Source organism: Artemia franciscana, chromosome 7 (genome assembly GCF_032884065.1).
Source record: "Artemia franciscana chromosome 7, ASM3288406v1, whole genome shotgun sequence".
Taxonomy (NCBI): domain Eukaryota; kingdom Metazoa; phylum Arthropoda; class Branchiopoda; order Anostraca; family Artemiidae; genus Artemia; species Artemia franciscana.
The window spans coordinates 33651511-33665182 of NC_088869.1; the positions used below are offsets into that span (position 1 = coordinate 33651511).

Genomic DNA, 13672 nt, shown 5'->3' on the forward strand with positions numbered 1-13672 from the left:
GGACTTAGGTCGTTTTAGCATTGAGTCAGTCCGCAACTTTTGTTCTGGGTTGCTCTGGCTCTGGGCTGGGCTGAGTTTGAGTCGGTCCGTTTTGGGCCGAGTCGACTTAGTTTTTTTTTTTTTTTGTCTTTTTCTCGCTAGATTCGCAGTTCCTATGTAAATCGTTTTGGGGTGAGTTGTTTAGCTCGCTTATGGACTGAACTACTGCTTTGCTTTTTTTCGCACTAGGTCAGGACTTAAATTAGTTCCGTACCGATTCAGACTCAATTAGTTTTTGTACCGAGTCAGGACTTTGGTCGTTTTAGCATTGAATCAGTCCGCAACTTTGGTTCCGTACCGATTCAGAATCAATTAGTTTTTGTACCGAGTCAGGACTTTGGTCGTTTTAGCATTGAGTCAGTCCGCAACTTTTGTTCCGTACCGATTCAGACTCAATTAGTTTTTGTACCGAGTCAGGACTTTGGTCGTTTTAGCATTGAGTCAGTTCGCACCTTTTGTTCCATACCGATTCAGAGTCAACTAGTTTTTGTACCGAGTCAGGACTTTGGTCGTTTTAGCATTGAGTCAGTCCGCGACTTTTGTTCCATACCGATTCAGACTCAATTAGTATTTGTACCGAGTCGGGACTTTGGTCGTTTTAGCATTGAGTCAGTCCGCAACTTTTGTTCCATACTGATTCAGACTCAATTAGTTTTTGCACCGAGTCAGGACTTTGGTCGTTTTAGCATTGAGTCAGTCCGCAACTTTTGTTCCATACCGATTCAGGCTCAATTAGTTTTTGTACCGAGTCAGGACTTTGGTCGTTTTAGCATTGAGTCAGTCCGCAACTTTTGTTCCATACCGATTCAGACTCAATTAGTTTTTGTACCGCGTCAGGACTTTGGTCGTTTTAGCATTGAGTCAGTCCGCAACTTTTGTTCCATACCGATTCAGACTCAATTAGTTTTTGTACCGAGTCAGGACTTTGGTTGTTTTAACATTGAGTCAGTCCGCAACATTTGTTCCATAGTGATTCAGACTCAATTAGTTTTTGCACCGAGTCAGGACTTTGGTCGTTTTAGTATTGAGTCAGTCTGCAACTTTTACTTGTTTACTTTATGCACTGGCTCAGCACTTGGCCTGAATTTGCATTTTGTCTGGAATTAGATTAGCTGTGCACCGGCTCAATTTTTTTTGCATCGGGTTGGGTTTCAGTTGGTTTCTATACCGAGATGGGCTTCAATCGTATTGGGCCGAGTCGACTTAGTTTGTCTTTGTCTTTTTCTCGCCAGATTCGAAGATTCTTTATGGACCGAATCACTGCTTTGCTTTTTTCCCACTGGGTCAGCTCTTAGTTTCGTATCGATTCAGACTCAATTAGTTTTTGCACCGAGTCAGGACTTTGGTCGTTTTAGCTTTGAGACAGTCTGCAGTTTTGATTTAGCACCCGTATGCACCCTTGTGAGTCTTTATGCAGCTATGACATTTCGTTCATGCAATGAACTTTGACTTAGCTTGTTTTTGCGTTGGGTCAGGACTCAGCTCATTTTTGACCAGAAAAGGGTCTATCTTTCTAATTAACATATTTTTGTGTGACAATTATCCTTTATCCATAAATATCCTTTAGAGAGCTTAACCTTGTTTAGCTTGAAATAAACATTCTGTCCGATGCGAAAATTTGTAAATAAATTTGATGCGTTTACAACAGCAAAAATACAATTAATTCTTAATTATTAGTGCTTTTATAGAAAATCTTATGGATCATCTCTCGTCTTTGCTACTATTACAAAATCTTTCTTGATTACAAACAAAGTATATGTATTGATTTTTATTTTAATGAAATTTTTTATTTGTCATCATGAATGTACTCATAGTACTGAATGCAAAATAGCAAAAAAAAAACTGGTTATGAATTACCCCATCCTTTTTTTTATTTTTTTTTACGAATAGACCTTTTACGTTTCTTGTCTTCTTTGATAAATTTCCATAAAGTCAGAGTGCTTATTTCATTATTTTATTTATATTTGTATATTAGTATATTTATATACTTATATTTATATTTATTTATACTATTATATTTTTATTATATTTTATATATTTATATTTATGTATTATTTATTTTATTTATTTCATTTGTTTTATTTTAGGGTTAGTGCAGCACGAAAAAATTCATGTAGATGGACGACGATTTGTCTGTAATATTTGCGGTAAAGGATTTGCGAGAAAAGAAGTTCTGAAAAATCACATATTATCGCACACAGGTATGCTTAATGACGAATTAGAAATGTACATTTTTTATATTTCATATGGAGAATTTTTTAGGCATGCAATTTAGGGGAAAAAAATGAAAATAAAAATAGCATCCGAATCGAATAGAAAAAGAACAAGACATATCTAAATAGAACTTTAATATCAAGAAATGTTGAAAATGCAAGGTGAAACACTGTTCTGAGTAAGAAAACTGTGCAATGTCTATAATAGACTTGTCAGATGCAACACTAACGAAATTACCCTCCTGATGTGAGTGTGAAATGAAACAACTTATTGATGAATGTGGACCTTTGAGAAGTGGACCTATATATATATATATATATATATATATATATATATATATATATATATATATATATATATATATATATATATATATATATATATATATATATATATATATATATATATATATATATATATATATATATATATATATATATATATATATATATATATATATATATATATATATATATATTTATATAATACTTACAGTCATCCCGACAAGTAAAAAACTTGTCCGAAAGGGTGGCAAGAATACACTAAAAAATAATGCAGTACTAAATAAAATATAAATCAACTAATGCAAATCGCACATCTTAATCGGCGCTACGAACCTTGCAATAAAACAAACTCAATATTACTGCTAAAATCTGCAATCTATTAAAATTTGGAATCTAAAATACTTTAATGACCTTGTTAAGTAGTCAGGTTTGAGAATATCGAAGTGAGACGAATTTTGAAAAAAAAAGTGGGATTTTAAGTCTAGACTTGGAATGGAATTCATTTGCCAACAAATTAGAAATTATCTATGCTCGAGGTTTGTGCTGATATGTTTGGAATTGAACAGGTAGCTAAGAGACTGGATTCATTAAAAGTAAAGTAGGGACATATATATCCTTTTTGGTAACCAAGCATAGTTAAGATTCATGAGAATACTAAGAGTAGGGGAAAGAGAGTGGAATGACTATGACGCTTTAGACAGACTAGCATCCAATGGTAACCGCATTATACTGACGTGGCTTTGTGGGTCACAGGTAATAAGTTGGCGCATGAAGCAACTAAAGCTGGGGTATCAACAACTTATCATGGATGAAAACCTTTCATTCCCATCGCTCAGAGCTATAAGGAGATTGAACCTTGAGAGAGTGGACAAATTTAGCATAGGAAGGTGGGATTTAAAAAGAAAATTCAAAGTTAAACCCTACAGTGACCAAACATCAATTTCAAACTTTAAAAAAAGTCTGAGATACGAATGGCTATTAAACACGTTACAGGAATTGGGTATTATATCATATGGCATTAGTTGAATACGTTACGGATAGAGGTCATGTCTCCACTATATGTCTTTATGCCAAGATGTGTAACGCCCGCTGACAGGCCAGGGTTGCTCACTTACCTGTGGTAAAGCTTAGGCCTTCTGTCTCTAGAAATAGTTGAATACGTCGCAGACAGAGGTTTTGTCACCACTATATGCAATCTTTTGGGCAGAACTTGAAATCAATGGGGTGACAAGATATGTATTAAAAACTTTTTTTCTGGGCTGCGAAAAATTCCTTTTTAATTTCGCTATTATTTCAAATAGGAAATACTATAAATGATTTACTTCTAAACGATAAAACGTAAATCTTTTTGAATTAACAATAATTAGCTAATGTTAAGACTTTGGTTTTGCCCACTTAAGAGGTTTCTTATGAAATTTGAGTTGAGCAATATAAAGGAGCTCTTAAATATACTTTACTTTCTTTATTGGGAATTTTTTTGATGTTCATTTTCACCGAATTTTCTAAAGTTTAAAACGAATTGAACTATGGAAAGCGAGTAAAGATTAGTTAGTGAAACAAAAAAATACTGGAGAGAAAACAGCAAATTTAGATAATAGCAAAATGAAGAGCAACGTTATTCTTTGCTACTGTAAACCCATTCAAGCAAGTAAACATGGAAAAAAAATGTGACCTTGGTAAAATGTTCAATTTGCAAAGTTCAGTTCAACAATTCGCAAAGTTTTTAAGATGATAACCTCATTATTTTGTAGTACAGTCTGTTTGTTTTTGTTATTATCGTTATTATTCTAAACAAGAATGGCGTTAGCTTGATGTTGACTAGCATGTTGGGTACACCGCTCAACTTGTTTTTAAAACGAGCCGTATTTGCTAGTTTTTTTTTAAATAATGCAGAGAGCCTATTGTAAAAAAAAAAATATAATAACATCATATTTTGAAATGCTAGGTGAGAAACCGTTTCCGTGTGAGCTCTGTGGCAAATGCTTCTCTCGGAAGGCCATTCTGAAAAGACATGAAGCTTCCCATATAACGGATAAATACTATCAGTGCAATGGTTGTGGAAAATCTTTCATGGATCAATCGCAGGTACATTGGCTCATTTATTTTATTGGGTCTTCATATTTGTCTTTTCTTTGTTTTCTTTGTCATTTTGTCTTCATATTTGTCTCTACTTTTCTTGGTCTTCCAGTCTGTTTTGAATATTTTTATTCATTTCTTGCCTTTTTTTTTCTCTTTAACTAGCCAAGAAGTAAAAGCTGTTTTTTATTTTAGAGTACTGAACTCGAGTTTGAATTCTTGCAGTGAAATTGTGCAATTTTGCTTTATTTTTGTATTGACAGTTGGTTTGTATTTAACTACTACCCCATGGAGTCCCGGGGGTAAGGGGTCTAAACTATGCAAATTGTCCATTGTTCACAGACAGGTTTCAGATAGGAAAACGTGGGCATGTTTGATCTCTGCTTTTTGATCAGTTCGAAGCTATTAGGGATTGTTAGGGGATTAGGGACTGAAATGTGCAAAAATAGAAGTTGTCAAGGGGATGGGCCAAAGAGTTTGCTTCTACTTGAAACTAATATACTTATGTACATGAATACTTAGAAACCCATAGGCATGTGGATCCTAATGTACAAAAAAATGTTGGTTTGCTAGAAGATTGGTAAAAAAAAACTTTTTCTTTCCCGTTGATGTGAAACTTTCAGGGATAGGTCGCTGGGTCAGCGGGACTTAGGGCTGAGGGTGCTAGAAAACACAAAAGAAGCCTGGAAAAGCTTTTATATTTTCATTGATTTATTACCTGCATTTAAAAATCTACAGGCCTGTGGGACTTTGGTGTTAAAAAAAAGTTGAGGGACCTCGAAATTGGGCCAAAAATTTGATTAGTTTGAAACGTCTATCTGTCAATTCTTGATCCGTTGGGAGCCCAGTGGCAAAAAAAAAGAAGTGTTTTACTCGTGATTAGGGCCGGAAAAGGTTTCAAAATATTTTTTTTTTTTCCGAAGGGCTTAAAATATATATCCATAAGTTCCTGCGTCAAATCCCCATTGCATATATATATATATATATATATATATATATATATATATATATATATATATATATATATATATATATATATATATATATATATATATATATATCATGAAAAGAGATATCACCAATGCAACAGCACAAACACAAAAAAAAAAAAAAAGAGAGACAGAAGGAGAAAAGGAAGACTGTTTTCCTAAATTAGTGATTAATATAGACCAGCACTTGAATGAGGCCTTAACCCTACTCATCCATACAATCACATAGGTCAAACAGCATAGCCATACACAATCAACCATAAAGAATAATCCATGGACAGGCAGTCATGTCGTCAATAAGTATAAGTCGTCATTTACCAAACAATAGAAAAAATAATATAGACAAATAATTCAGAGGCAACACCCAACATAAGGGCTCATCAGGAGAATACACTGGCCTATATAGGGTTTCGCCACTTTAAATTCTCTACCCAGCACAGTGTTGTGGCTACCACTGAATATCCACGGCATCCCCGTGTCAGGTATCACCCCCAAAATACATGCCTATGAAAAAAACAAACAAAAAAAACAGCAAATGTAAAATAACCAAGTAAAACCAAAACAAGCTTATCCTGTTAATATATCCCTCTTTTTAGCAACAATAGGTAAACTAAATATTATAAATTTTACCAAATCACAAATATTAACACATTGCAAAAAACCTGAATGAACTAAACAATTATAGAATTCATCTTTACCATGTGGCTAATTTTTAAGAAAATCCGCTCAATTAGAAACACAATTCAAAATAAATGGCGCTGCGACAACATTTCTCGAACCTCCGAAATTAGTTGAAAATTTCTTTAAGTATTTCTAGACAATTCTTTTGATATTTATTCAAAAGTTCGTTATAATGAAAACTAAATTTTTTAAAATTGCCAAGTTAATTTATTTGCAGAAAAACCTCTTGATATCAATTTTTGGCTTAAGATTTTACATCTATTTTTAAAATCAATATAATTACTACAAATCCTTGCATAACGAAGTAACTGTGAGAAAAACGCTGAATATGTGATATTTGAGTGTATATTACTTTCAAGGAATGGGAAACTAATCACTTCAAAATCAAAATCATCCGTTTTATTATACATTTTAAAACTTAATTTATTATTATCACAAATATTAATATTTAAATCTAAGAAATGATCTTCATGACCAGCGCCATGACTAGGCTCAAGAATAAGCTCTGATGGATATATATTTTTAGAAATATCAATGAAATCCTTACAATTTAAGACCAAAATATCATCTAAATATCTTTTATTATTTGACAAAGCATGTTTTAAATTAATTGGATTATTCTTATCCATCATATATTTATATTCTAGTTGACTTAAAAACAAGTCAGCTATAAATGGGCTGGCATTCCCCCCCATGGGAATTCCCACAATTTGCTTGTACAAATCACCCCCAAATCTTATATAAGTATTGTATAAAACAAATTCTAATAACTCAAAAATCATATCCAAGCTGTAACATCTCAAGTTAACTGTAGTATTAAAGCAATTTGTCCATATAGCTTTTTTATTATAAATGTCTATTTTTAAGAACCTTTTACTAGATAAGAGGAAAGATTTCTTGATAACAGTTTTTGAATTATCAAACACTACATTAAGTGATAAATTAGTATACATTGTCGCAAAATCGAAAGACTCAATTCTTTTAGCTGAAACCATTGTTAAAGAATCTATCACCTGTAGTGAATTATTAACACTCCAATATGGATTAAAATTCGAAAAATTTTTAATACCAGAACAATAGGTTTTAAGTTTATTTACAATTTCCTTTAAAATTAAAGAGAGGTCAGTAGCAGCAATGCGGGTTGGACATTTAGCTGCTCCAGCAATAAACCGTGGTTTAGGGGGATTCTTATGAAATTTTACAGTCCAATATAGGAAAGGGAACTTTTTATCATTGTCATTTATTTTAATAGTAAAATTTTTAAAAAGTATTTCTTCAGTCTTTTCAATTAAATTCTCATCCTCTATATTTACCTTTTCGTAAACATTAGTTGTGCATAACTCCCTTTTTGAGATATCACAATACAGCTTCTGACAAATTATGGCAAAATTATTATTAGCTTTATCCACTGGCACAATTACAAATTCATTATTTAGATTAGCAATTGCTTGTTTAATCTTCGCATTATAAAATTATGATTTAGTGTTACTATTTTTTAAGTTAGAATATATTTTATTTCTTATTCTACTAATAATTAAATTCTTCCAACTTTAAAAACTCTCTTTATTTTTATTCTCTTTCTTACACCACTTATCAATAAATAAATCAAAATCATTTTCCAAGCCATCAAGAACACTCGATGGTTTCAGATGATGAGAAAGACGGAAATTAGCCCCTTTATTCATTATAATTTGAAGATCATCTTGCTTTATTATTGACAAGTATATATATATATATATATAGTGGAATAGTGATTTGTCAGGAAAACTTTTTTTTACCCAAACAACTTGAAACTTTTATTCTCAAGTCCTTGAGCCAGTGTTGCTCAAATGCACAAACTTTTTTCTTTTTTGTTTTTGTTTTGTGTTTTAGGGATCACTTGAAAAGGTAAAATAAATTCTCGAGCGTTTTAGAACGATTCTATAGGTTTATGGGTCAAAGGCACAAGAACAACCTGAAAAAAAGATTAGTTCGCTTGAAAATGAGGCCACTTTTTTACAGCTGGAAACTTGTATCCTTAATTCCATGGGCCAAGAGAATCTTAGTTCAAAAAGAAATATATTTGTCCACTTGAAAATGTGTCATAAAACTTTTTCTGTTCGATATGCTTGAAACACCAGGGGTTGTTTCCAGAACCAACAGGTCCTCCAATTTTGTGGTATATGCTCGAAAATTGGTCCAGAATGCTCTATACGATTGCTTTGAAACTTGCTTCTGTGAGTTCCTGGGTGAAACGAAAGAAAGAATCACATTTGTCTTATTAGATCATAACTTATTTCCGTAGTCCCTTGTGCATTGGGGACAACAATGAGCCAAAAAAGGAAAATATCGAAAACATTGGTTGTAAAGCGTTTATGATTAGGCGGTAAATAGGGCATGTAGACTGGTTCAAAGAGGGGGGGGGGTAATGAAAGCAAGAAAAACGGTGATATCGATTTGTGAAACCTTAAAATGACAGTCAAATTTCTTCTTTTTTCGTTTAGTTTATATTTTTTTTTCTGATTGCTTGTGTAACAGTATATAAAGGAACAACGTGTTTCCACCATCCTTGAAAATAGTGAGCCAAAGGATAGTATTATAAACCTCAACTATAAATATAAATTAAATTGACAACTATAATTTTTCGTTTTTAAACGATTGGTTTATCGCTTTAAACAAAAGCAAACTTTCGCATGCAAACCGATTAGGGTTCGCGTAGCGCAGGTGCCGATCTCCTGATTCTCAGCCCTCGGCCGGGGTGCAATGCGTGGTTGGGGGGTTTAACGTGCTTTAAACGTTATGTAATTTTATCTCTTTGCTTTGGTTATGTTGATGACTGCAAATCTGTTTTTTCTCTCTTGTAATTTTTATGGAGAGGGTGTTTTAAATGACACCGGTCACAGCTGTTCAAACTCCACAGAGGAAAATCGGAAAAGTTGATGTTAGCTTATATTATTTAATTGGACTAAACGACAGAAATTTGTCTCCTTTCTGCAATTAAAGTTAAAGAAATAATTTTTTTCAACTGAAATTAAAGAGCAATATTAAGACGTGAAATGAACAGAAATTATTCTGTATATGAGAACTGTTATTCCGAGGTAACGATTGTTAGGAGGAACTCGGCGCAATAGTAACCGAAACTCTAAAAATGGAATTTTGGTATCAGTAGATACATCAAAAGAATCAACTTATTAGGTTGTTTCTAGATATATAAGATTCGTCAAGTTTAGTGTTACCCATCAAAAGTTACGTGCCTGAAAAAATCTGCTTGATTTTCGAAAAAGAAGAAAACACCCTCTAAATTCAAGGAATCTTAATGAAAATCATTCCATTAGATTCAGCCCAACAGAAAACCATACTGTAGAAGTTTCAAGCTCCTATATACGAAAGTATGATATTTTGCTTTTTTCATGTCAGAAGAAAGACCAACGATGTGTTTGTTTGTTGTTTTAATTTTTTTTTTTTCAGGGATGATTTTATTGAAATAATGATCTTAGAAGACCGGGAGGAGGTTCATTTGAACGTAAACTAAAAGTTTATTAAGTGAAAAAAAAGTTTGTACCGGAACTAGCCTCTCTCCCATGCCCTTTTCCCCAAAAATAGTGTGGTCAAAATTTTGAGATAGTTGTTTTGTTCAGCATACTTGAAACATCCAATAAATATGTCTTTAGGGGTAACATGACCCCACACATTCCATAGAAAGCGTCCTGTAAGTCAAGAAATCTGAACATTGTTTACGCAATTTGTTATTGGAAAGTAAATAGGTATTTTTCGGGACGGGGATTTTTTGCTTGGGATGAATTTCCATGCGGAGAATTTTTCGTGGGAAGGAAAATTTCCGGGGATGAACTTTCCAGGAGAAACGTAACAACGAGGGAATTTGTCAGAATTCCTGTACGAAATTCTTTTTAGTTGTCTTACTTTCTCTTTGCCAACTCAATTTTGCATGTGGCAATGTTCTGGGGGAATTATAAGGGAGTTTTTTTTTTAGCGTGCTTGGATTTCCAGGGAAAAATATCCACTGAAAAGGGGATTTCCGAAGTGATAGAGAAAACGTTGTGAAACTGAAGTCTTTTTTCAAATGAAAATATGCTAAGGAGGATTTTTCAGGCTGAGTCGCCCGCAAGAAATTACTTCCAGCTAATTTTTTGTTTACATTAGATTTTTATGAAGATCGCTAGGTTTTTTGGGGGCATTCCCCCTTTTTTGAATATTGGGCAAAGTTTGTCAGGCTCGTAAGTTTTGATGGGTAACACTAAACTTAATGAACGTTGTATATTTGGAATCAGCGTAACATTCAATTCGTTTCATGTATCTGTTGTCATTAAAATTCTGTTTTTTAGAGTTTCGGCTAATGTTGAGCTTGAGTCATTCCTTACTTACAGTTTTATACCACGGACTGTTTGAATGTAATTCAACTTCAATAAATATCGTGTTGTTCTTGAGTGATATTAATATTTTTAAATAATAAAAATGCTTGCACAAGCTGCAAATGATGTGTTCAAAATCATTGATTCAAGGTTTTTTCATCCAAAGTTTGAAAATTTTAATTTTTTCTGCTTACTTAGCGACTAATATTTATTTTTAAAATCTTATTTTCTTGCTTATTCACAGAAAGGAAATTCTATAAAACTGTATAGAAGAGGCATACCAACTAGAAAACAGACATGACGGATAGTAAAATCGAGATCCCTAAACTTAACTTGCGAGCTTTGCACGGTAATGAAAATATTACCCTGCTAATTTTAATTATAGTAAGCTTTATTAAGAGTTGGGCTGAAGGATGCTTCTTTAACAGTCTGGGGATTCATGTAAAGACCCAGTCCTTTTTGATAATCAAGGGAGAGAATAAAAACTATATTAAATGGATTGATGGTGTAAATAAAAGGTAGACATAGAGAAAAAAAGAACAAATCACGTCTCAATTGTAAATTCGATAAATAAATAATTATTAAAAGAAGCCATCGGTGGTCTCGTTATCATTGGGACAATAGTTCAACCCTCATCATTTTTGTAAATATTATAGCTTCATAAACTGTTGTATACTCTAAACATAGACTATCATAGTATACACTAGTTCCGAAAGTAGGTTCAATCTGCTTAAGCATAATCTATTACGAATAATACAGGCGTTGTATATTCTGAACATGGACTATCACAGTGTGCACTAGTTCCTAAAGTAGGTTCAATCTGCTTAAGCTTAAACTATTATGAATAGTACAGGCGTTTTGTTCACTAAAAAAGTATGGACTCTAGACCTTAGGTTTCAACTTTTACTGAAATTTCTGTGAATCATCTTTCTAAGGAAATCATAGACAGTTTTTCTTGTCTTTGAGACTAGTTGACTAAGTATCAGTAAGGTTTTTGCCAAGAAAAGTCGGATACAAAGACATTATAGAAAGTTATTTCCTAGTCGATGACCACATCTTAGCCAGATATGTACTTGGGGGAAGGAGCTGGAGGACTTCCTCTAGGAGTATCCTGTTTTTACTTCTTTTGTATTGCATTTAGTAATATTTTCAAATAATCTGTCTTTTTGGATTTTGGACGCTTATACTGTTGAACTTTCTCTTTGAAACCAGAAGGAGAACAAAGATTCCAAAGTTTACGACACTATTAACTCTGATATCTATTATATCTTTATTAGGAAAAGAAAATGCTGTTAGTGCGAATACCAAATCTATTGATTTATATGTGTAGCTTGTTTATTATCTGAAATATTGACTTGCTCAATTCAAGTTCTTTGAAAGCGTTTTCTTATTGATTAGGGTCTTCTCAATAATTAAGTTCTGGATCAAGATGCACATGAATTCTAGCATTGGAACGTAGATTTTTAGGGGGACAATTTTTTTCAATTCTAATTAACAAGGGGAAATCCACGTATTAATTGGTCTTTATTTTATGCGTTTATATATTTATTCTACATTTTGTGTTAGCTTCAATTTTGATAATTGCTTAGTTTTGTTTGTTTTTATGTAAATACGTCTTTCCACTCAGAAGGTTTGATCAATAATGATGTCCGTTAAAAGATTTTAATACGGTTTTTCTTCTAATCTGTCCAATTTTTAGTAAATTAATATTTCATGTAATTTATATTATTTTTTTTTTTTTTTCAGATAACAGTAAAAACAAACGAATTAGTATGTTCAATCTGTGGGGATCAGCTGACAACAGTTCTATTTATCAAGAACAAAGAAGAACCTATTGAATCGGAACACCGTCCGTTTCACTGTTCCTTTTGTGGGAAAGGATTTAAGCTGTTCTCTAATATGAAATGCCATGAACGGATCCACCTTGGCCAAAGACCTTTTAAGTGTTCCTATTGTTTCAAAACATTTACTACTAGTTCAAATCTTAAAGTTCATGAAAGGCTACATACTGGTGTCAAACCCTACCAATGTTCCATTTGTGGCAAGAGTTTCATTACGACTTCTAATTTGAAGCTGCATTTGAAAAGCCATAGGACTGAGCAGGAAGTAGGAGGGATTTTTGTTGAAGTTTAGATTTATTTTAAAATTAAGGCTTACGTTCCCACGTGTAATTTTTGGTGTCTAATTTTTCTGCTCCTATAATTTTAATATATCAACTGAAGACGACAATTTTACTTTCATTCAATGGCGAGATAGATTTTTATCCAGCTACGGGACTACATTTTTTTTTTATTTGATGTGCATAGTTTCTTGGCTAAAGAATACGCTGAATAGTCGTTGAAAATTGCTGAAAAGGGACGACTTTTCTTTTTTTATGCAAATTTAGATCTTATTTCTATAAAAAGTGTAAGTAATTTTAGAATTGCGGCCATTGAATGGGTAGATCTGAGACTAAGGAATCCAACTATATAAGTGTCTGGTCTTTTTGTGCAAGTTATAGAAGCAGGATTGTCGCAAAATCACTTATTTCAGAGTGAACATATACCTTAATGTCAGATTTATTCTGCTATTCTTTCCTTTCAGAGGTTTAAGATACATTTTCTTTTTTTATTTGATGATATAGAATAGTCATAATTGAGAGCCATAAATAAATAATATTTGCCTCTGCTTTGCGTTAAATATATTGATGTCTGCTCTAGAGCAGGGTTGCCAACTGCCGACGTTAAAAAAAGAGTGCAAATCAAAGCCAAAAAGGAGTACAAATTGTTAAAAAAAAGTCTAACTCAAAAATTTGCGAGCCGATGCGCACGCAGCCCCTTTTACTGTTCTGACGACTCTTACGCTATTTACAAATAATTATCAGTTATCCTACGATCGATAAACATCTTATCTTTTAATGTTTCAAGTGTATTTGAAATAAAGTAAGGAAGACTCTCTACTTAAATCAACATCTAAATAATAGGTTAGATAATGATTTTTGTTCTTTTTTTAACTGAAAAGGTAATACTCTGCTTGAAATTTGCTGGTGTTTATTTTGATT

At 32.8% G+C, this 13672-nt stretch overlaps 1 protein-coding gene across 2 annotated transcripts in view; it reads left to right on the forward strand.

The window, feature by feature from the left end:
- LOC136029187 (zinc finger protein OZF-like) overlaps positions 1–13299 on the forward strand; it is a 31213-nt gene extending 17914 nt beyond the window's left edge. Inside the window, exons 5-7 of one of the 2 annotated variants that reach the window (XM_065707312.1) lie at positions 2127–2240; positions 4483–4622; positions 12379–13299. In XM_065707312.1, the coding sequence (XP_065563384.1) occupies positions 2127–2240; positions 4483–4622; positions 12379–12765 (641 nt within the window). In that variant the 3' untranslated portion in view covers positions 12766–13299. The remainder of the gene's footprint in view (positions 1–2126; positions 2241–4482; positions 4623–12378) is intronic. The other variant, XM_065707313.1, reaches the window with a different exon arrangement.
- Positions 13300–13672: the final 373 nt, after the last annotated feature.